General features: G+C 43.8%; 1 protein-coding gene across 1 annotated transcript in view; it reads left to right on the forward strand.

The window, feature by feature from the left end:
- LOC126457268 (protein takeout-like) overlaps nucleotides 1–24,912 on the forward strand; it is a 119,327-nt gene that overhangs the window by 61,241 nt on the left and 33,174 nt on the right. The window contains exon 3 of the mRNA XM_050093432.1: nucleotides 17,144–17,239. Coding sequence (XP_049949389.1) covers nucleotides 17,144–17,239 — 96 coding nt within the window. The remainder of the gene's footprint in view (nucleotides 1–17,143; nucleotides 17,240–24,912) is intronic.

Consider the following 24,912-nt stretch of genomic DNA (forward strand, 5'->3'; position numbering starts at 1 on the left):
TCCTCGTTCTACCTGAGGCTCTTCCCCACTTAGTCAGTGGTAGATACCTGTTTCTTGTGCTGGTGATACAACTGTTAGATCGCGTTCTCTTTCTTCCTATCCTCCTACCAGCTGCCATATCCCAACCACCCTCCTCCTCCCTCTCTCCCTTGATCCTTATGAGTTCCTTCCTTGCTTCCTGCAACTGTGCCTGAAGGGCACAGATTTTCCTTTCCTGTTCCCTAATCAAACTGTTCCTACTGCATACACTGCAGTTCCAACAGACAGCCTCTTCTGTTCTCCCAACATTCTTCCCACTGCATCACCCCCCCCCCCCCCCCCCCAAGTGAAAATATTTCCAACAAGATTGGCAACAAATCTTTCTGCTCACTACCCTATAACATCTTCCACGTTTCTCACTCATGGTCAGTTTCGAAAGAATAATTAAGTTTAAAGAATTTTTCTAAATTTGTCAAGGACGCGAGATTGGCTACGTGAAAAAATAAAAAGACACAAAAGTCTTACGTGCGCTGTTTTTTTTTTGTACTGATTAAGAAATACAATGACAGAAGAATGAATTTGTAATTAATTTGCTTTTAGAGAATTTACGTTATCAGGTGTGTTTTGTCAGGTTTTTAAACGTTTATAACTCGGAAAATTTAGGCCTAGATCGCGCCTATTTAGTTAGTAAGCAATACGAAATGTGTTAGTTAAATACGATTTAGAAACGTTTAATTAACTTTTATTGCGTCAATAGACCCTATGAAACTAGTAGTAGTCTTTTTTAAACGAATTTTGCACTATCAAGAAAACTTGAATAGAATTTTTTGTGTTTGTCACGTAAAATTTCGGGTTATGTCACGATTATCGGGATTTCAGCTAAAGAACAAGTTTTTTCAATAACAAGCGGTGCTGGGACGCTAATATTCAGTTGTGTGACAAGAACGAACATTACAGCAAGTATACAAAACAAAGAAAATTTAATTTTGACACTATTTCCTCTTAAATAAGCTCTTTTAGCAGACGAAGAAAATACCTGTGATCTCACTCGGCGGCCATCTGTAAACAGATGATAGTAAAGTAGAAACAATGTAAACAATACAGAACTTAAACAACTGCAAGGTGCATAACGGTGGACAAAAACTTCTTAATTTCCCCAACTAAAGGGATTTGCACACATATTCCGACAACTAGTTAATGCGCTCAGTATGGGCACCAATACAGTCCTGACAACGATGGGGCATGCTGTGAATGATGTCATCAATCTCGTGTTGAGGCAATAATGCCCATTCTTCCTGTAGAGCTACTCGTAAGTCTAGGCTAGGAGAGTAGTTGGTGGGTGCTGAACTTGACTGCAACCCGTCCCCCGAGGACAACCCCCCCCCCCCCCCCGCCAAAAAAAAAAAAAAAAAAAGGCTTTGAGCACTATGGGACTTAACTGCTGAGGTCATCAGTCCCCTAGAACTTAAAACTACTTAAACCTAACTAACCTAAGGACATCACACACATCCATGCCCGAGGCAGGATTCGAACCTGCGACCGTAGCAGTATCGTAGTTCCGGACTGAAGCGCCTAGAACCGCTCGGCCACCGCGTCCGTGCTCTATTGGATTCATATCGGGAGAGTGAGCAGGCCACGCCATGCGTGCAATATCGTCCATTTCCATGAAAACATCAATCACTCTAGCTCTATGAATTCGAGCATCATCGTCCATCAGTAGTACAAACTCTGGGCCCACAGCACCCGCAACAACATCGCTTGAGGTTCCAAGATCTCTTCACTATACCTGACAACACTTAAACCTTGCCAATTCACCCGGATAATTTCTTGAGATGGTATTGAGTGGTCGACATAAATCCTGCCCATACCGTTAGGGATCCTCCTCGATATCGATCCCAAAATCGTGTTCCACGTTCCCTAGAGATGAGAATCTGCCGAGAATCACTCTGCAATCTAAATCGGGACTCATTTATGAGAAGAACATTGCCCCACTATTCGACCTTCCAGGTGGCTTGTTGATGAGTATACTCCAGAAATTCCCTTGTGTGAAGATGCGTCAGAGCTACACATACAGCTTGTTTCCAACAATAAATGGCACTGTACCGAAGCCTTCTGTACTCCGCTTGCGTCTACACAACACGTCCAGTGGATGCTGCGAGATCACATGTCACTTGCCGTGCAGTGCCTGTAACAGCCAAATGACGGTCCTTTGTTATGATGGTTCAAATGGTTCAAATGGCTCTGAGCACTATGGGACTTAACAGCTATGGTCATCAGTCCCCTAGAACTTAGAATTACTTAAACCTAACTAACCTAAGGACATCACACAACACCCAGTCATCACGAGGCAGTGAAAATCCATGACCCCGCCGGGAATCGAACCCGGGAACCCGGGTGTGGGAAGCGAGAACGCTACCGCACGACCACGAGCTGCGGACTTTGTTATGATGTCACACGTGTCCGCCCTGCCCTCGTCTTCGGGATATAGTTTCGGTCTCCATAAACTATCGCCACATTCGAGAAACAACAGAACGATTCACATTAAGCCAGCCACATTAGTTTGCGACTCCGCTGCTTCCATTCTTCCTATGGCCCTCCTCCGCAGAGTGTGGTAAGCGTATTCTCTGAGCAATACCGCACCTTCTATGACTTATGTCTCTATAATTCACCCTGTATCATTTCAACCGAATACAAGCAATAAAGGTTTAAATATCGCCTAGAAAAAATAAAAGTATGTAATAAATGACGCAGCCCATTGATGGAGCATCGTATGGCATTCCGTATTCTGTATTTGGAGAGGAGCAAGAAGCCGTGCTGAGTTGCTGGAAGTCCACGGTGACAACGCATCCTCATTTGAGAAAGTGGTTCAGTGGTGCAGACATATTCAATGTGATCTCACAAGTGTGAAAGAAGAAGAATGAAATGGTTGTTTATCTGTGAAGATCCGGGATTCGCAATAGAAGTTCAGGCCCTGGTACTAAAACACTCACATATCATAATCGAGTAGGATTATCTGAAGTGAGTCATCCTTCTATTTTCAAAGTCCAGCACGAAAATTAGAATATAAGAAAGGCCGCCGCCGTCTGGGTTCCGAACAGACGCCGTACATAAGCAGCAGCGGGAATGTTAGATCTGTGTCTGACCGATTCAGACAGCTTCTTCAGCCGCATGAACACCATGGCTGAGTGTTGGGTGTATCAGTATGATCACGAGGCAAAGCGGCAAGCCGAAAAAAGGCGGAGATCCGGCGGCCACTGGACAAGGGGTTGCTGAGTGTTTCTAGGGACTGCCATAGTACGGTACTAACAATATGCTCACAGGAGGAGAAACCGTTACAGGACTAAATTCAGAAAATTCTAAGGAACCAAAGGCTGTTGCAATCTCGGTTCAAAAGAGAACGCATAAAAAACGACAGTGAAAATTAGAAGAGAGTAATGCCTCTGTAAAAAGATATATGAGTCAAGCATACATCTAATACCACCCTCAGACCTTAGCAAAAGAACCCAAGAAAATTCTAGTCATACGTAAAATCGCTAAGAGGGTCTAAGACTTATATCCAGTCACTCATAGAGAAATCTGGTGTAGCAGTAGAAGATAGTAAAAGGAAAGTCGAATTCTGAAATTTCTCGCTTAACAGATCGTTCACGCGTTCGTTTGACCATGTCTCCCGTATAAAGTGCACAGTAACAGGCATCTGTGGAGCAGACAAACTAGTGAAAGAGTTCAAAGCAAATACGTTGCTCTCTATTGAAACCCAATTTGGTTTTACTATGAGTGCTCTTTGGCAATGGCCCTTCCTCAACTTGCATTTATCGCGAATCTCTCCCCCAATGCCAAGTCCCAAGCAACTGGTAAAAGGCGCTTGTGACTCATCTACATGTAAGAAGAGTAAAAGAACGGACGCGCAAAATTACAGACCAATATCCTCAATATCGGTTTTCTGCAGAATTCTAGAACGTATTCTGAATTCGAATATAATAAATTTCCTAGAGACCGAACAGCTTATGTCCACGAATCAGCACGGCTTTAGAAAGCATCACTCGTGCAAAACTCAGCTTGCCCTTTTGTAGCATGATATACTACGAACTATTCGTGAAGGGCAACAGGCGGATTAGATATTCCTAGATTTCCATAAAGCATTAGATACGCTGCCCCACTGCAGACTGCTAATGAAGAAACGAGCATACGGAATAAATTTCCAGATATATGAGTAGAAAGTAATAGAACCGATTACTTTGTCCCCGACGGCGACTGTTCCTCAGAGACAATGGTATCGTGAAGAGTGGCCTAGGGACATGTGATAGGACCATTATTTTCTGTATACATACATGATCTGGTGAACAGTGTGAGCAGCTGTCTGCAGTTGCTTGCTGATTATACTGGTGTTTGGTCAGATGTCGAAGGTGAGTGACTGTAGGGGTATACCATAAGATGCCTTAGACAAAATTTCTATTTCGTATGATGAATGGAAGCTAGCTCTGTATGTAGAAAAATGCAGATTAATGCAGATCAGCAGCAAGAACAAACCCTTAATTTTTTAATGCAGCCTTTGTAGTTTTCTGCGCGATACAGTCACATCGTTGAAATATCTGTGCGTAACGTTGCAAAGCATGTCATATGAAACAAGCATATAAGAATTGTAGTGGGGAAGGCGAATGGTCGACTTCAGTTAATTGTGAGAACTTTAGGTAAGTGTGGTTCATCTGTAAAGGACATCGCATGAAAGTCGCTAGTGCGACCTGTTCTTGGATAGGCCTTCTGTCGAGTTTTTGGCATCCGCAGCAGGTCTAATTAAACGAAGACATCGAAGCATTACAACAATGCTGGCTGCTATATTTGTCATCGGTAGTTTAGAATAATACACAAGTATTACGGAGATGCTTCGGGACATGAAATGAAAATCCCTGGAGGAATGCGACGATCTTTTTGAGGAACACCACTGAAAAAATGTAGAGAACCAGCATTTGAGGCCGACTGCAAAACGATCATTCTGCCACCGTCGCACATTTCGCGTAAGAATGACGAAAATAAGAAGCATGTTAAACAGTCTTTTTTCTCTCGCTGTACTTCCGAGTGGAACAGGAAAGGTAATAAATGGTGATATAGGGTACCTTCCGCCACTCAACATACTGTGGCTTCCGGAATATGTAGGTACACGTAGAGGCTGTCAGGACGAAACGTGATAATTAAAATATTATGGCGATCCCTCGTACACAGAGGGAACGACGGAGCATTGCGACGTGGTTTCGCCACCTGTAACGTGACTGTCAAGTTTGGTTCGTCTTGTTACCAAGACTCCAATTACATCGTAGCCATTAAATTTCCTCCTAATGAGAAAGTATAATTTTTTATAGAACGTGGCTTCGGACTATACCAACAAATTACTGAACCCGCGAACTGAATTGTAATCTGAAATGAGGCCTCATTAGGTATCATGCTGTTGAGATTAATTACTCAACTTCTGATTAATTACTCAACTTCTGATTAATTCCTTAACATCTCGAATACGAGAAGGGGAGCGAACGAATGCTATGACAGTAGTAACTGCAAACATACGCATGCTCCGGTGTAACAAAAGCAAATTCATTCTAGAATTATGTCACTACTTACTTTTGGTTACACAAATTACACACAACTCATAATACGAATTGAAATGGCATTATTTATGGTAATAATTACGCAGTATTGCTTGATACTTCAACTATAAAGGAACACACTAATCGAGTATAAATATTAGTGAATGCACAATCTTATTGCGAGAAACTTAAGCAACTCTCTTAAAAAATTGAAAATAACTGAACTGCACCGACTTGACTTTTGTTGTTGGCTGATGTTGTTTCATTAGGACCTTAAGCCTTGGTTTTCCTATACCGTAGTTTGAAATCACTCATTTCATAATTGAAACAATGTTGCAAATGGAGCAGTACCATAAACCCAGTTCATATCATATGTTAAAATGCACGTTGCTCAGCTTCCAGAACATATATCATCTTCAGCATTAAATGCAGTGTTTAAGTTCAAGGACATTACAATAAAGGACACTTTTAAGTTTACCATCTCGTTTCTTTTTCAAAGCATTCAGTTTAACATATCTTACACGAATGGCCAATTACGACTTTACAGGCCCTATTCAAGCACAGTAGGTGCCTTTGTGCCAACGGCCTTGCCTCTGTGGTATCACCGGTTCCGTCAAATCACCGAAGTTAAGCGATGTCGGGCTGGACTAGAACTTAGATAGGTGACCATCCAGTCTGCCGAGCGCTGTTGGCAAACGGGGTGCGCTCTGCCCTTGTGAGGCAAACTGAGGAGCTACTTGACTAAGAAGTAGCGGCTTGGGTCTCTTAAACTGACATGCGGCAGGGAGAGCGGTGTGCTGACCGCATGCTCCTCCATATCCGCATCCAGAGACGCCCTTTGTCTGAGGATGACACGGCGGCCGGTCGGTGACGTTGGGCCTTGCAAGGCTTATTCGGACGGAATTTAGCTTTTAGGTGTCTATGTATTGTAGAACTACCGTACAATCAAACGGCGGACATAGCTAGTCTGCAAGCGAGTGCATAAGGTGCAAGCGTCAGAATTAACACCAGAAAGCTTATTGCGCGCAGTAGTACTCATCATACTCATCACACTAACTTATGCCACGACACTATGTGCTCTACTCGAGATCCAGGGTTCCCTGCACGACAGCCCAACGTGTTCGGTCAGAGGGCTAGCTGCCCTCTGTAATAATAAAATAATAAAAATAGTAATAAAAACCTGAGCAAATTATTCAACGATCAACTTTAAAAAGCCGTCATGTGATATCCGCCCATACCAAATGACGAGAAGAAATAGGGAAAAACGGTAGCGTCTTTGGCTAGTAATCAAAACAATCTGGGTCCTGGGTTCCGGGTTCGAACCTCGCCACTGGTTAAATTTTGAATAAAAATCGACCGTAGACTTTCGGGAAAGGAAGTCACCGACATTCCGCCGAGGACCTTGCGAAAGAGGGCGGAGGAGCGGACAGAGATTCAGGTCCCTCCATTGCCCTTTGGGGTGGTGAACTGTCCCTAAAAGGCGAGAAAATCAGCATTATCAACGGAATGAAGATGCAGAAGTCAATGGAAATCAGCGCATTGAAGTACATAATGTTTATCCACAGGGCATTTGGTTTGTAACTGAAGATCTCTTCCTTGACGAAAGATTCCGAAATAGTGCCCCTTACGTATCTTCGGGAAGGGACTACCAAGATGTATGAAATGTGAAATTCAAAGGTTCAGTCTAGACATAACGAAGATTAGTGAAGCGAAATGGAAACAAGACAAGGACTTTTGATTAGACACCTACAGAGTAATATCAGTAGCAGCAGAAAATTGTGTAACGGGGGTAGAATTCGTTATTTATAGGACATTAGGGTAGAGACTCAGCTGCAGTGAACAGTTCAGTGATTAAGGTTCGTCTCATAAGATTCAACATCAAAGCAACGTCGACAACGTCGCAAGCAGCAGATAAAATGTTAAAAATGTTAAAATGTGTGCGAATTCCTAAGGGACCTAACTGCTGAGGTCATCGGTCTCTAGACACACACACTATTTAAACTAACTTATGCTAAGAACAACACATACACACCCATGCCCGAGAGAGGACTAGAAACTCCGGCGAGAGAGGCGGCGAAGTCCATGACATGGCGCCTCAAACCGCGCGGCCACTCCGCGCGGCTGCAGCAGATGAAGAGATAGTGAAAGTATATTAGGATGTTGAGCCTGTAATTCAGTATGTAAACGGAGATGAAAACCTAATACTCGTGGGGGACTGGAAAGCGGTTGTAGCGGAAGGGGTAGACGCTATGGTTATTGAAGCATAAAGGCTTGTCAGTATGAATGAGAAAGGAATAAGGCTAATTGAATTCTGCAATACATTTCAGATAGTAGCAGCGAATACTCTGTTCGAGTGGGAGGTATACTTGTAAAAGACCGGGAGCAAGACAAAATTCCAGCTGGATTACATCATGGTCGGACAGAAATTCTGAAATCACGTATTGGATTGTAAGGGACACCCAGGTGCAGATGTAAGTCTCAGATCACAATTTAGTAATGATAAAGAGCAAACTGAAGTTTAAGACAATTTCCCAAAACAATTAATGGGGAAGGAAATGAGATACTGACGTACTAAGGTATGACGAGATGTTTTTGAAGTTCGCTAAGGATGCGGAAAAATGCGACAAGAAGTACAAGAGTAGGCAGCTCATTTGTAGACGAATGGACTTCTGTGCAAACGGGACTCACAGATTTTGGACAGACGAACGTAATTACTAGGAAAGTAACTGCGAATAAACCTTGAATAACAGGTGAAATACTTTAACTGATTGAAGAAATAAGAAAGTACAAAAATGTTCAGGTAAAGACAAGAATATAACAAGGTAAATGCCTTAGGAATGAAATAAACAGTAAATTCAGGATAGCTAAGGCGAAACGCCTCAAGAAAAGTGTGAAGAAGTGGAAAAAGTAATTATCGTCAGAAGGACTGATTCAGCACGTAGGTAAATTAAAGCAATACGGTGAAATTAAAAGCAAGGTTGGTAACATTAAGACTGCATTAGGAATTCCAGTGTTAAACGCACACGAGATAGATAGATAGATAGATAGATAGAGAGAGAGAGAGAGAGAGAGAGAGAGAGAGAGAGAGCAGCTAGGAGGGAAAAATACCGGGTGATCAAAAAGTCAGTATAAATTTGAAAACTGAATAAATCACGGAATAATGTAGATAGGGAGGTACAAATTGACACACACGCTTGGAATGACAAGGGGTTTTATTAGAGCCAAAAAAATACAAAAGTTCAAAAAATATCCGACAGATGGCACTTCATCTGATCAGAATAGCAATAATTAGCATAACGAAGTAAGACAAAGCAAAGATAATGTTCTTTACAGGAAATGCTCAATATGTCCACCATCATTCCTCAACAATAGCTGTAGTCGAGGAATAATGTTGTGAACAGCACTGTAAGACATGTCCGGAGTTATGGTGAGGCATTGGCGTCGGATGTTGTCTTTCAGCATCCCTAGAGATGTCTGTCGATCACGATACACTTGCGACTTCAGGTAACCCCAAAGCCAATAATCGTACGGACTGAGGTCTGGGGACCTGGGAGGCAAAGCATGACGAAAGTGGCTGGCGGCTGAGCACACGATCATAACCAAACGACGCACGCAAGAGATCTTTCACGCGTCTAGCAATATGGGGTGTAGCGCCATCCTGCATTTTGATTCTAATAAAACCCCATGTCATTCCAAGCATGTGTGTCAATTTTTGCCTCTCTACTGCACTATTCCTTGGTTTATTAAGTTTTCAAATTTATGCTGACTTTTTGATCACCTGGTACACTGAAGGCCTCTGTGAGGGAGAGGACTTGTCTAATGACATATTAGAAGAAGGAAATTAGAGTCAAAAATGGTTCAAATGGCTCTGAGCACTATGGGACTTAACATCTAACGTCATAAGTCCCCTACAACTTACAAGGGAACCTCCCCATCGCACCCCCCCCCCCCTCAGATTTAGTTATAAGTTGGCACAGTGGATATGCCTTGAAAAACTGAACACAGGTCAATCGAGAAAACAGGAAGAAGCAGTGTGGAACTATGAAAAAACATAAGCAAATATACAAACTGAGTAGTCCTTGCGCAATATATGCAACATCAAGTATTGTATGAAACCAGGAGTGCCGTGGGCCCGTGGTTAGCGTGAGCAGCTGCGGAACGAGAGGTCCTTGGTTCAAGTCTTCCCCAGATTTGATATTTCTATTTTCAATTTATGTGACAAACCCTTATGTTTTCATCATTTTTTTGGGAGTGATTATCACATCCACAAGAAAGCCTAAATCGTACAAGGTAGAAGAATCTTTTTACCCATTCTCCAAGTGTATAAGTTATGTGGGTCGACAACATATTCCTGTCATGTGACGCACATGCCGTCACCAGTGTCGTGTAGAATATATCAGACGTGTTTTCCTGTGGAAGAATCGGTTGACCTATGAACTTGCGATCAGATGTTTTCGGTTCCCATTGGAGAGGCACGTCCTTTCGTCTACTAATCGCACGGTTTTGCGGTGCGGTCGCAAAACACAGACACTAAACTTATTACAGTGAACAGAGACGTCAATGAACGAACGGACAGATCATAAATTTGCGAAAATAAAGAAATTAAACTTCTCACTCGAGGGAAGATTTGAACCAACGACCTCGCGTTCCGCGGCTGCTCACGCTAATCACGGGACCACGGCGCTCCTGGGCTCATACTATACTTGATATTGCCTATATTGCACATGGACTACTCAGTTTGTATATTTTAGTAATTTTTCTTCATAGTTCCACATAACTTCTTCCTGTTTTCTCGATTGATCAGTGTTCACTTTTTCAAGGCCTATTCACTGTGCCAACTTATAACTAAATCTGAAAGGGGTGCGATGGGGAGGTTCCATTGTTAGAACTACTTAAACCTAACTAACCTAAGGACATCACACACATCCATGCCTGAGGCAGGATTCGAACCTGCGACCGTAGCGGTCGCGCAGCTCCAGACTGAAGCGCCTAAACTGCTCGGCCACACCGGCCGGCAAATGAGAGTCGATAGCATTGAAATATGAGATCAGAATTTAACAGGGCTTTGTAAGACTTACGTTCAGATAAGGCAGAAGGGATAGATAACACTCCTAAAATCATTGGGGAGGTGACTCCAGAGTCTCGGAAAAATATCATCAACACAAACCAAAACATTGCATCAAAACAAACGTTCTGTTCCTAGTGGGCCGGCCGTGCGGTTCTAGGCGCTTCAGTCTGGAATCGCGCGACCTCTACGGTCGCAGGTTCGAATCCTGCCTCGGGCATGGATGTGTGTGATGTCCTTAGGTTAGTTAGGTTTACGTAGTTCTAAGTTCTAGGGGACTGATGACCACAGATGTTAAGTCCCATAGTGCTCAAGCCCATTTGAACAATTTTTTTTGTTCCTAGTGCTGTGAAATGTGGGGTAAAAATCGCGAATTGGCATTTGTAAGAAGAGGAACAACACCAAAAATGCAACAGGAGCGTAATATGTAGAAAATCGTCCACGCAACCTGCCACTGAAGATGCCTTGCAGAAAATAGAGGCAAAACGCGTATGGCACGAAAATTGTTTTATTCAGTTGTAGTTAGACGGTCAATAAAGTAAAAATTATCAGCATACCGCAATATGATTCACACTTTTCGAAAGACAGCAAGGGCAGGTAAGTGCGGAAAAATATGGCATAATTAGCTTAACTGATCATGCATTCAAGAATAACGGAAAAGAAAAGAGAGGAGCAGTTAGATGATAATCCGTTTCGCTTTATGGAAGGTAAAGGCACCAGAGGCAGTTCTCAAGTTGCACTCGGTAGAGGTAGTTAGGTTGAAGACAAATCAAGACGGGCTCATAGCACTCACCGACCTAGAAAAAGCGTTCTACAATGCAAAATCGTGCAAGATGTTCGATATTTCCGACAAAAACAGGAATAAGCTCTAGGGGAAGACGGATAATATACAATACGCACAAGAACTACGAGAAGGAATGAGACTGGATGACCAAAAACAAAGTGGCCGGATTAAAAAGTGCGTAAGACGGGGATACAGCCTTTCGCCGCTACTAATTCAGTGTATGGATCGAAGAGGCAGTTACGTAAATTAAAAAAAAAAGTTCGAGAAAGAAAATAAAATTCAGAGTGCAAGGATGTCAGCAATAAGAATCGCTGATGACATTCCTTCAGGATCTGTTGGATGGAATGAAGAGTCTAATGAGTACAGAATGTGGATTGAGAGTAAAACGGAAAAAGATAAAGCCAATGAGATGTAGCAGACTTGTGAATAGCTACTAACTTATCCAAATTGGGGTTCACGAAGTAGACTAAGTTAAGGGATTTTGCTATGTTGGAAGGAAAATAAACCATGACGGACGAGCAAGGACGACAAAACAAGCCTACTACCGCAGACAAAGAGAGAATTTCTGGTCAAGAGAAGTTTACTGTATCAAACATCGACCTTAATTTGAGGAAGAAGTTCCTAAGAATGCACGTTTGAAATCCAGCATCGTATGGTACTGAATTATGGAGCGAGGGAAAACCGGAACAGAAGAGAATCGAACTGACTGACTATAGTGCTACATAGGACAAAATAAAAATGTGCTGGCTTTTTTAGTTGCATATCGACTGTCAACAGTTAGTGCCAAATAAAGAAAATTAGTACATGTAGCGCCCTATAAAGTGGCATTAGTGATGAAGATGACATTTCCTGCACGTAGTAAGCTTTCTCGTTTTCATTCTGACCCTTGAACAATGTATGCTCGCTTGCTGATCGACCATATCCGCCGCTTAATAACACGGTAGTCGTACAACACACAGACACCTATTGCGCTTGAATACGACCTATTAGGCTGAAATAGGCCAATCATGCAAGGTATACTAAATGGAATACTCGTGAAAAACAGCCGAGTTGGAGAACTTCAAAATATTCTTTAATAAATCTACGGCTGTGGTACCCCACATGAAGAAAAGATCGATATTAGGATAGTTAACTAGCGAATTTTACAAATCTTGTGCAATAAAAAGGAACTTATTAAAGATTGTGATCGTAGGGTACTAGAATAAACAGGCTGAAGTTTACATGGAAATTCTCATCACGCAGCACACTCGCAGCAAATATCATTTCATTATCTTTCCCTCCATGCAGCCAGCAAAATATCGAGCAACATTAGAACCCATTTCTTCTTCCTTCCATATGGATTCCCCTCGTACCGAAATTGTGAATCAGTCGTGCATTAAGCTGTATTCTTCTGCCGTCGCTCTCGATGAAGTACAACTATAAATATGTTTCCAACCAACCGTCTCGACAATCATTCCACAATAACGCCGCATTGTGTAAAAGCACTCCCTCTTCAGGCCACGAGTGGCCTAACCGGACCACCCGCCCGCCGTGTCATCCTCATGGAGGATGCGGATAGGAGGGGCGTGGGGTCAGCACACCGCACTCCCGGTCGATTATGATGGTATTCTTGACCGAAGCCGCTACTAATCGGTCGAGTAGTTCCTCAATTGGTTTCACGAGGCTGAGTGCACCTCGAAAAATGGCACCAGCGCATGGCGCCCTCGATGGTCACCTATCCAAGTTCCGACCACGCCCGACAGCGCTTAACTTCGGTGATTTCACGGGAACCGGTGTATCCACTGCGGCAAGGCCGTATTGTGTAACAGGCTCGCTAATAAACAGTTATTCCCGATTTTGGTAGGATAGCGTCAGCATTCAGAGCTTAATGGAAGTTAGACTGGAGACAAATCAAGACGCGCTCACAGCATTCGCCGACCTTGAAAAAGCGTTGCACTATGCAAAATGGTGCAAGATGCTTGAAATTATGAGAAAAAACAGGAGTATGCTGTAGGAGAAGATGTCGATACAAAGCAGAGTGACGGCAACGATAAACGAAGCAACCATTGCATTGTATCTACAACAACAGTTGCCGTAGTTGATATTTCGTCAGAAAGCAACCAAAGGAATTTCGCAGAGTGAGAAAGAAAACGGATGGTGTTGCCATTATCAGAGGTAACAGAGATCTATACAGAAAGTGTGTTACATTAAACAAAATTCAACACTTTACAGGAATGAAAGAAAACATGAGTAAATACTTTTAATATCTTTACGCTCGTAAATTAATGTGTTGTTACAGTATCTCACAAGGATCCCCATAAGTACGAGGTCACAAGTTCAGTCTTTAGTAAGGCTTATTTGAAAGTGATGTGTTGACAATTATGACGAAAATACACACATCGAAACAAGTTTTGCGTCACCTCGGTTCCGAGAGTTCTGGAACCTGTACATTTCCCCCCTTTTTATTTCTCATCAGAACTACACATTGCATGTTGTAGCACCATACAGTGAGACCTTCAGAGGTGGTGGTCCAGATTGCTGTACACACCGGTACCTTTAATACCCAGTAGCACGTCCTCTTGCACTGATGCATGCCTGTATTCGTCGTAGCATACTATCCACAAGTTCATGGAGGCACTGTTTCCCAAATTGTGCCACTCCTCAACGGCGATTCGATGAAGATCGCTCAGAGTGGTTGGTGTGTCACGTCGTCCATAAACAACCCTTTTCAACCTATCTCAGGCATGTTCGATAGGCTTCATGTATGGAGAACATGCTGGCCATTCTAGTCGAGCGATGGCGTTATACTGAAGGAATCATTCACAAGATGTGCACAATGGGGGCGCGAATTGTCGCCCATGAAGACGAATACCTCGCCAGTATGTTGCCGATATGGTTGCATTATCGGTCGGAGGATGGCATTCACGTATCGTACAGCCATTACTGCGCCTTCCATGACCACCAGCGGCGTACAGTGGCCCCACATAATGCCACCCCACAACATTAGGGTACCTCTGCCTTGCTGCACTCGCTGGACTGTGTGTCTAAGGCTTTCAGCCTGACCGAGTTGCCTCCAAACACGTGTTCGATGATTGTCTGGTTGAAGGCATATGCGACACTCATCGGTGAAGAGAACGTGATGCCAATCCTGAGGGGTCCATTCACCATGTTGCTAGGCCCATCTGTACCGCGCTGCACGGTTTCGTTGTTGCAAAGATGTACCTCGCCATGGACGGGGGCGTGAAGTAGCCCATTATGCAGCCTATTGCGCATAGTTTTAGTTGTAACATGACGTCCTGTGGCTCCACGAAAAGCATTATTCAACATGGTGGCGTTGCTGTCAGGATTCCTCTGACCTGCAATCCATAGGTAGCAGTCATCCACTGAATTAATATCCCTAGGGCGGTCTGAGCGAGGCATGTCATCGACAGCTCCTCCATGTCCGAATAACATCGCTTTGGTTCATTCCGAGACGCCTGGACACGTCCCTTGTTGAGAGCCCTTCCAGGCACAAAGGAACAATGCGGACGCGATCGAACCGCGGTATTGACCGTCGAGGCATGGTTGAACTACATACAACACGAGCAGTGTACCTCCATCCTGGTACTGATCGGCTGTCGTACCCCCTCCGTCTAATAGGCATGGTTTTTTACATCTTTGGGTGGGTTAAGTGGCGTCTCTGAACAGTTAAAGGGACTGTGTCTGTGATACAATATCCACAGTCAACGTCTAACTTCAGAGTTCTGGGAACCGGGGTGATGCAAAACTTTTTTGGTGCGTGTATTAGATGCTAATGACTCAACATGTGCATTAAGAGGACTGTTGTGTCTAGAAATACTGAATACTCGGATCGCTAGACAAATGAGTTTTGTTACACTAAGCCAGTTACAATACTTAACTTTGATATGTGTCGCATTCTTCAGAATAGAGAAACACAAGTCTGTTCTACATAGAGATAGCTAACTATGTGGAAAACATTGAAGCGGCTATCGAAGTGGGCTGCCATCAGTCAGGCGCGGCGCTTATGTCATGTCGTCTTCACGTAGGGGCCGTCACTGTCGCGTTGTCGTCCTAGGGGGAGGTCGGTCAGCATGCGATTGGCTGACTTCATAGCCTTCTCTTCCCTGCCGTTCTCGACTGGCGTGCTGGCGCTAACTTAACGCTGTAACAAAGGCCACAGAAGATGCGGGTTCAGCACGTGCAGAGATCAACGTTATATGGAATGTATGTATTACACTTCACAAAGCGGACATCGTCGGCGTTCAGAAATATTCAAAGCAAACCATTAAGTTGCTCTTTGAACACCGAACGAAAAATGGCGTGCCACAGTGGTCACAAAGGTTCGCACTATCAAGATACACGGCGAACTTCTAAGGAGTTACAAACGGTGCAGGAAGTTCAGTCCATGTATGCACTCTTAAAGAATGCTTATAAAATGATATTGGTGTAACGGGGTGATGACGTGCATCCCAATGTGGAACAGTCTGCCATCGAGCTTTCACAAATTGCAGCACATTTTGAGCTTTTCACGCTAATTCAGGTAATTTAAGCATGGACATTTCCGACTGTGCTTCTGACCAAAACGTGATTCTTGTATGTGGAGTCCAAAGCTTTTGTTAATCATGCCTTTTGCGTTCTTTTGGGCATATTTCCATAGCAATTTTCATGTCCTAACAGATCTTTATGTATAACCGAGAAGTGAAATACTACTTTTCAAAAATTTAGTTTTAAAATATTTTTACCGTAACGAAATATTTTCTTAAAAATTTTACTCCTCTATCACACTCCTTTAGGGGTTCAATTTCCAGAAACACTGAAACAGGTATTTTTTTTATTACCAACCGAGAAATCAAACACCAGTTGTCATAGATGTAGCCTTAAAAGTCCTTTAGTAGTTGTACAGTAATTATTTATTTTCAAAAAAAACTTTCAACCACTATTTTCCCCCTTAGTGGTTGAATTTCAAAAAATGTTGACGCTCACATTTTTTTATTTTCTGACTAACCAGGCACCAGTTTTCTTAATTCTAACTTCAAAATTCTCTTAATAGCGACGTACGTTCAAAAAGCCTTTCATCTCCTATATCACCGAGTCTGTAAGTCAGGAAATTGCCTTTTAGATATAGAGATTAACAGTCGGCCTGATTGTGTAGGAATGCGTTAAGGCATTGATGTTAGTTGATCTTCAAACTACTCTTTTGGTACCTCTAATATCCAGAGTTCCTTTGATATGCATTTCCTCTTCAAATCCTGATTGGTCGGAACTGAGAACAAACTTCCCATTGCACGCTGGGCTAAGTTTATTTATCTCATCTAGAAAATTTTTGGCCTATTCCGCAGCTTGCGCGCATCGTCAAGTTGACGCTTTGTTTGAAATTTCGTTATCTTACTTCTCTAATTCTGTAGCACTGCAACTATCCACTGCTTCCCTTGAAACCACTGTAACCTATGTTACGCACAGTTTGACGTGCATAATGTAATACATCACTATCATGCATTTCCCGTAAACTGTATCGAACAAATTGTGAGTGAACATCTGATGTCATCACCCAATGTAAAACTACATCATTTCACGATGATTTGTCGTATCTATACCGTGTGCCAAATGACGACTAAGAAGCTACTGGGTGGCTGGGTACTGTATTTGTGTCGCTGCCAGATAACTTTGTTTTAATTCCTCCTCAGTGTAGACTGGAGAACGACGACGCTCAACGCTGTGCTTCGCTAACGTGTTTTGCTCAGAGCGCCTGTTCTGTTGCAGTGGGGGACTACTTCTCGCTGTGCGAGCGCAGCAACGCCGACCTCAGCGGCTGCGTGGTGCGTTCCATACTGGATGCCAAGCCGCGCCTTTCTAAAGGTGAGTCACAGCTGGTAAACACCTGCAATTTGTAACTAACACATTTCTACACAACCACACAAAAAATATTCATAAGCAAATACGAATAAGGAGTGGCGCCTAAATCGCGGGCCTCGCTATACTTTTGATAGCCAAAGTACGGAACTACAATCTGGTGAGCCGTGTCCATTTCGCTATCAGATGTTGGTTGATTCGGAGGAGGGAACCAAACAGCGAGGTCATCTGCCACATCGGGTTAGGGAAGGATGGGGAAGGAAGTTGACCGTGCCTTTCAAAGGAACCAACCCTGCATTTGCCTGAACTGGTTTAGGGAAATCACAGGAAACCTAAATCAGGATGTCCAGATGCGGGTTTGAACCGTCGACCTCCCTCCCTATGTGCTAACCACTGCGCCACCTCGCTCGGTCGCTATCAGATGGAAGTCTGACAAAGTGAGTATCTCCACATAAATATGTATTGTGGAGATTCTCTTAGTTCTGTCATTCCGTCCAACCGCATTGGCAACGATTCTTCCACGCTTTGTTTGAGACACAGATAAACTGCTGTCATTACGATATTGTTTGTACAAGTTGTGGAACTAGAAATTTCATGGCGCAAAGATAACCACTGAGAGTATCAGCAACGTGTTGTACCCAAGACACTTCAACTGCCCAAATGGGCTGTAAACAATGAATGCGAAATATTGGCTTTTGCAAAACAACAAGACGCTTTTTTAATATTGAGATTCATTTGAACGAAGTATCACACATACTGCCGGCCGAAGTGGCCGTGCGGTTAAAGGCGCTGCAGTCTGGAACCGCAAGACCGCTACGGTCGCAGGTTCGAATCCTGCCTCGGGCATGGATGTTTGTGATGTCCTTAGGTTAGTTAGGTTTAACTAGTTCTAAGTTCTAGGGGACTAATGACCTCAGCAGTTGAGTCCCATAGTGCTCAGAGCCATTTTTTTAGCCATCACACATACTCGGCCACACTGATGTGAAATTTATGGTAACGGCGATTTATATATAACTGGCATGCAGTTGTCTCACTGACGACATTACAGCAGCTAGTTAAACGTCAGGTGCGCCAAGATGCAAACGCATGCAGCGGAATGTGGATGTGTTGTTAACGCTCAAAACAAGTATCTGCTGCCTCAGAACTGGCACGTTTGTTACTCACGCAAACGTTTCATTTCCTTATTCAGAGTAGAATTTATTTCTGATATAGTTCTATGTCGATCATACAGGCGCCAAAGAACAAACCTCCGACCTTATTTACGAACAGCAATTTTAGTCACAAGTTCAAATGGTAGTTTTTTGTGTCAGAGAAATATAGTGGTCCACCTGAAAACATTTTCCGCTAACAAGCTATGACACAGCATTGCATTTTTATCTACATGTTTTTATACAAACACTTTTTGCTACTCAGATCACTCAAGTCTACTGCGATATTGTCTTGCAATTTCTGCCATTGGAACATTCTCTAAGTTCAGATCTTTTGTACACTTCTTAATTATTATTAATAAGATTTCTAGAGCTCCCAGCCACGTTATGTGGTTAAATACACATAAGCTTTCAGAAGAGTGCTCCTCGGTCATTGTCAAGTGGTAACTGACAAGTGGTTTTTCTTTTCTTTATTGTCACTGCAGTTCCCTGCAAATGGATCGGTCCCGGCGGATAAAACTGCTCTTCAGCCAAAGGTTAAACTAATTGAAAAGATGGTTTAAAATAAGACAGATGGCAATAAACGATAATTTAAATTCATCATTGCACAAGATTTATTTTTTACATAAAAACGAATGCCAATAAATGGTTTTCTTTAACGCATATTGGTGGACAATGTCAATCATTTAAAAAAAGTTTTATGTATGATTTTGTACTACAGTTAACATGTTATGTATGAGGCGGAACTATGGGCCTCATGGGTGAATCACGCAATTTGACTCTTGGTCTGGTCACGAGGTGTGGCCATGAATTGCACGCGTTGATCACGTAAGCTGACGAGAGGATCAATGAACTATACTTACAGGATGTATCTGGAACATCTTAGGTGATTAGAAAGTTAGTAGACAGGAACACAATTAAATGCTTAGCTTTAATCCAGCATCACTGGTGAACATCGACCTTGACTTTGTGCACTGATATTTACAAGTGCAGTTATAGAATGAACAGCGAATACTTCTTTACAATTCTGATTTCCTCACACATATAGATCAATCGTCAATGTATAAACTGCATGTGGTGCCTGGCTAGGTCGTAGCTACTGACTTAGCTGAAGGTTATGCTAACTAGCGTCTCTGAAATTGAGATCTCTGAAGCTATAACCAGTGAACCATTCCTATTAAAGGCCGGCCGGAGTGGCCGTGCGGTTCTAGGCGCTACAGTTTGGAGCCGAGCAACCGCTACGGTCGCAGGTTCGAATCCTGCCTCGGGCATGGATGTGTGTGATGTCCTTAGGTTAGTAAGGTTTAATTAGTTCTAAGTTCTAGGCGACTGATGACCTCAGAAGTTAAGTCGCACAGTGCTCAGAGCCATTTGAACCATTCCTATTAAAGTCTGCTGTAGAGCTGGCCAGTGCGCTAGCTTGTCTCATAATACCAGCCGAGTGGCGGCGATCTGTCTGCTAGCGTCCACAGTGGCGACAAGCGGGTCCGATGTGTACTGACGGACCGCGGCCGATTTGAAGCCTACAACCTAGCAAGTGTGCTGCCTTGCGGTGACACCACACAAAATACAATTACTGATATAATGTGAATGATGCTATGGTGTAATGGTACGCGGTGATGCATGCAAATGATCGTGCTTATGATGAGGGTGCGATGATGAGAATGACCATTGGGCCCTGTGGAAAAGCAGATAGCGACCACAAGTCAGCAAGCTGGAGGAAAGGGGACAGACGAAAGTGGATGGATGATATGAGTTGGAGAATAGAGTTGGGAAGACGGGTGTGACTCTGGACGGATATCATTGTCGGTAATGGGACTTGATTGAAATCCCGGGGGGAAAGGATGGATAAGACATGAACGTGCAGGAAGCTGACATAGGATGTAATGGCGCGGGCGCTTGGATTGATGGCATATCAGGTGGAATATTGGGTGCTGGGACTGGGTTTTATGATAATGTGTCGGATCTTAGGTTGCTCTGAGAAGAGGAGAAGGTGTGGAAAGTGGATGAATAGGTACAGGATACTAGATGGAGAAGGTAGGCTAACGCAGAAAATGAGGAGGAATGCAGGTGATTCCATGACTTTAAGGTCCCTGTAGAGTGTAGGCAAGGTGGTCATTCAAGCAACGTTGTAGTACTTGCGGACGATGTGGATCAGAGATTTTAGGTGCGGATAAAGATACGGTTTAGACTCCAGGTGCGGGGCTGTTAGTATTTTTAGTCGGTTTTGTGTTGGATGGTAAGGAGATTCCATGTTATTTTTCCCTGGCAGTAGCGTGAATCAAACGTGGGTCCTCCGCATGGCAGTCAGCTGCGCTCCCATTTGGCTACAGAGACAAATATGGTGGATTTCCGTTTATTTAATTAATGAGTAATAAGGTGATTGAGGTAAAAAGTTCATCTTCGATGGAACAGTTTGGACGAAAACCACATTGGGCTTTGGGGATGGGTAGGTGGATTTCAAGGCGCTAATGCATTCATTGCATAAGGATGGTTTCAACGGTGTTGCTGAAATCTAAGGTGAGGCTGACAGATCGAGAGGATGAAGCCTTTGGGGCTGGTTTATCAGTTTCAGGAACAGGAGGTTTTGGAAGATTCCCTGTGTAGGTTTTAGGAAGAGGAGGATTTGGACATTTTCCTATGTTGAGGGTCTATTGTAAAGAATGGCAAGGGTTTCGTGATAGGCTCTAAGACATTCCTGTATCGTGACCGGGTGAGCTGCAGTGTATCGCTTTTTAGCGAGTGTTTGTGTAATGACTTCAGCTGTTACTCCCATGTTGAGTTCGTCGACTGCTGCGGAAATAATGGAAGTTTGGTGCGAGACTTGTATGTTCATACAATTAGGGATCAATCGAGAAGTCAAAGGTGGGACCTTATGGGACGGTGAAAGTGTCTTACAGGTGGTATGTGAAGTGGTTCGCTTCAGTAGTGTTGCCGGGAAGTGGTCTGGTCTTACGTAGGATGGGGTATGTGGGAGTGGAGTATTTCCAGAGAGCCTACAGGGCGCTTCGCAAAACTTTGTGAAATTGATATGAGTTCGGTTAGTTTAGTGCGTACCATGAGCCATTCCGACGTCGTTTGGCTTGTAAGTAACAGCGATGGAGACGTCAGTGACGTGTGAGTGTACCGGTTGCGAATATGATGGAAATCTCTGTAGACACGACAGGAATTCTGGAGCAGGTAAGAACATATGGAGTGGGAGTGGGACGGTCTTTGTAGACAGTTCGGAGTGGGTTTTGATTGGAAATTACATCTGAGTTTGCCAAACATTGTCAGGATTGTGAAGGCTGGGGTTATGGCATTCCATTATGGTGTGCGTTTGGACACGACATGGATTCTAGTCTGCACTGGGAGAGTCCAAAATTTGTCGGGATAGGTGATTAGGAGGGGGGCGAACTGGGTTACGTATATGATATGAAATTTGGAAGAGGACCCATTTTGACACAGGACTTCAACTGGGCCTCAAGAGGTTAGGGAAGGCAACAATTGCATTGGGGGCAGTATGTGTCAGGGATGTCTGTCTGTAGACAGAGATGTACATATCGTGGCCACTGATGATGTTGATAAGCTAATGGCACTACTGTTTTTGGCAGGTGTGCAGCAGTACAGGTTAAGGTACTCAGCAACATATGTAGCAAAGGTTGGATAGGAAATCTTCTTGGGTGGGATGTTAGAGCAGATGTGGGCAGTGGAAAGGGTTAGTTTGAGTTTTGGGAGAAAGATGGTGAAGATGAAATACTCAGTTGGATGAATTAGGAGTGGTTGGGGTGCAGAACAGATATTTTGGAGATGGACGATGGCTTCTTCAGCATAAGCAATAAGATTGGAATTATCAGTGCAATGTCGAATGGAAGGAGACATGCGTATGGAATGGTGAGGTTGGAGGAAGGTTTCGTTGAAAAAGTGGACATGATTTCGTTTGGGTATGATGGATACACTATCAGATCAAAAGTATCCGGACACCTGGCTTAAAATGACTTCAGAGTTCGTGGAGCCCTCCATCAGTAACGCTGGAATTCAATATGGTGTTGGCCCGCCCTTAGTCTTGATGACAGCTTCCACTCTCGCAGACATACGTTCAATCAGGTGCAGGAAGGTTTCTTGGGGAATGGAAGCCCATTCTTCACGGAGTGCTGCACTGAGGAGAGGTATCGATGTCGGTCGGCGAGGCCTGGCACGAAGTCGGCGTTCCAGAACCTCCTAAAGGTGTTCTATACCATTCAGGTCAGAATCTGTGCAGGCCAGTCCATTACAGGGATGTTATTGTCGTGTAACCACTCCGCCACATGCTGTGCATTATGAACAGGTGCTCGATCGTGTTCAAAGATGTACTTGCCATCTCCGAATTCCTCTTCAACAGTGGAAAGCAGTTATGTGCTGTTTTAGTACCACACAAAACAACATGGGGTCCCAGCCTCGTCCATAAAAAGCACGTCCGTGCCATAACACCACCGCCTCCGAATTTTACTGTTGGCACTACATACGCTGGCCGATGACATTCACAGGGCATTCGCCGTACACCCTGCCATCGGATCACCACATTGTGTGCCGTGATTCGTCACTCCACACAACGTTTTTCCACTATTAAGTAGTCCAATGTTTATGCTCCTTACTCCAAGCGAGGCGTCGTTTGGCATTTACCAGCGTGATGTGTGGATTATGAGCAGCCGCTCGACGTTGAAACTCAAGTTTTCTCACCTCCCGCTTAACTGTCGTAGTACTTTCAGTGGATCCTGATGCAGTTTGGAATTCCTGTGTGATGGTCTGGATAGATGTCTGCCCATTACACATTACGACCCTCTTCAGCCGTCGGTGGTCTCTGTCAGTCAGCAGACGAGGTCGGCCTGTACGCTTTTGAGCTGTAAGAGTCCCTTCACGTTTCCACTTCACCATCACATCGGAAACAGTGGATCTAGGGATGTTTAGGAGTGTGGAAATCTCGCGTACGGACGTATGACACAAGTGACACCCAATCACCTGACCACGTTCGAAGTTCGTGAGTTCCGCGGAGCGCCCCATTCTGCTCTCTCACGATGTCTAATGACTACTGAGGTAGCTCATATAGATGGCAGTAGGTGGCAACACAATGCACCTAATATGAAAAATGTATACTTTTGTGGGTGGTCCAGGTACTTTTGATCACATAGTGTATTTGTTGGAGTGGAGAGAAGCTATATTTTGGATAACATATTGCATGCCTTTTACGTCATATTCTTGGACGTGTTTCGTGGTTAGGTTTCACGGGGTCTTTCGACACAAATAAACTGAATTGGGGTTGATTTTGGGAATAGGTACCATATGTAATGAGCTGGAAGACGGTGTGGGTGGCGAGGCGAATGTAAGTGTATGTTTCGCAGGACTACGTTTATGAAACGGATGATGTCTTCAATGACGGATGGAAGACGATGGGAGTTTTGTGTGGAGTGATTTATCAACTCTGCGTATGGTGACGTTGCGATCAGGTTTTTGGAGAGGAAACGTGAGTTTTCACTAGTGGAAGTAGATAAGGTGCGACTTGATTGATTGACTGACTGATTGAGAGGGGGGGGGGGGAGGTTCAAGGGACTAAACGGCTAGATGGTGAGACTTGTAGCAGGTGTTGTAAGTAGGGGGGATTTTCGGTCCAGGCATTGTTTGTGAAGGAGGATGTGTGGTTACTGCTGCCGTCCTTTACAGACGCCCTGCCAGCTGTTCCATCACTGGTGCTCAGTTCTGTGCAAGTACGGTGTTCTCTTCAGCCGTTTGATGGCCGGATCCAAAGATGGGATTAGTTGTAAGACACAGTCTTTACCTAGGCTGTTGAGACATTCTTTTCTCGATCGCTTCTTTTAGTACGCTCTTCCAGAAACGATTTCTGCGTTTAATGGTAGATGTCTCGTAAAATAAAATTTGATTCCGCATTAATGATCATGATCTGCTAACGCAGATTTCTTGGAATACTGGAGGCTGGAACCGACTCGTTTTCTATTCGGCGCTAATCAACAGTTCGCAGTTCTTCCGACATAAAATTTTTCACAACCATACAGTATTTAGTAAGCCCCGGGCGTTTTGGGAGCTGTGCTATCTTTCACAAACCTCGACAGTTGTCCAATGTTTGCTGGAAACCGTAAGATTGAATCTATTTGATTATTCTTTAAGGGCCGACCAATCTTATCTCGCACTGAGCCACAGAATGGCAAAATTGCAAGGCTCTTCGTGTCCTCCTCGACAGTTTTCTGCCTTCGGAGAAATAGGCTACGAAATTTGTCGGTTACCTTAGCGGTTTTCCTTGAATGTTTCCTGTAAGTGGCCAAATTCTTGTACCAGGTTTTCAGCTTATGAAATGGCTTCCGCTTGACACACCTACGTTCTCAGACTATACTGTTTTTTGTACTGGATGGTGGTAGCTGATAGCGTGCGTGCGGTCGTCCCGTTCACACTGTGTCTGAGACATCCAATTTGTTTGAAGCATACAAGAACGTCAAGGAACTGCAAGGTACCGTCCGCCTCTACCTCCATTGTAAACTTGATGTGCTCATGTATGTCGTTGAT

This window comes from Schistocerca serialis, chromosome 2 (genome assembly GCF_023864345.2).
Source record: "Schistocerca serialis cubense isolate TAMUIC-IGC-003099 chromosome 2, iqSchSeri2.2, whole genome shotgun sequence".
Taxonomy (NCBI): Eukaryota; Metazoa; Arthropoda; class Insecta; order Orthoptera; family Acrididae; genus Schistocerca; species Schistocerca serialis.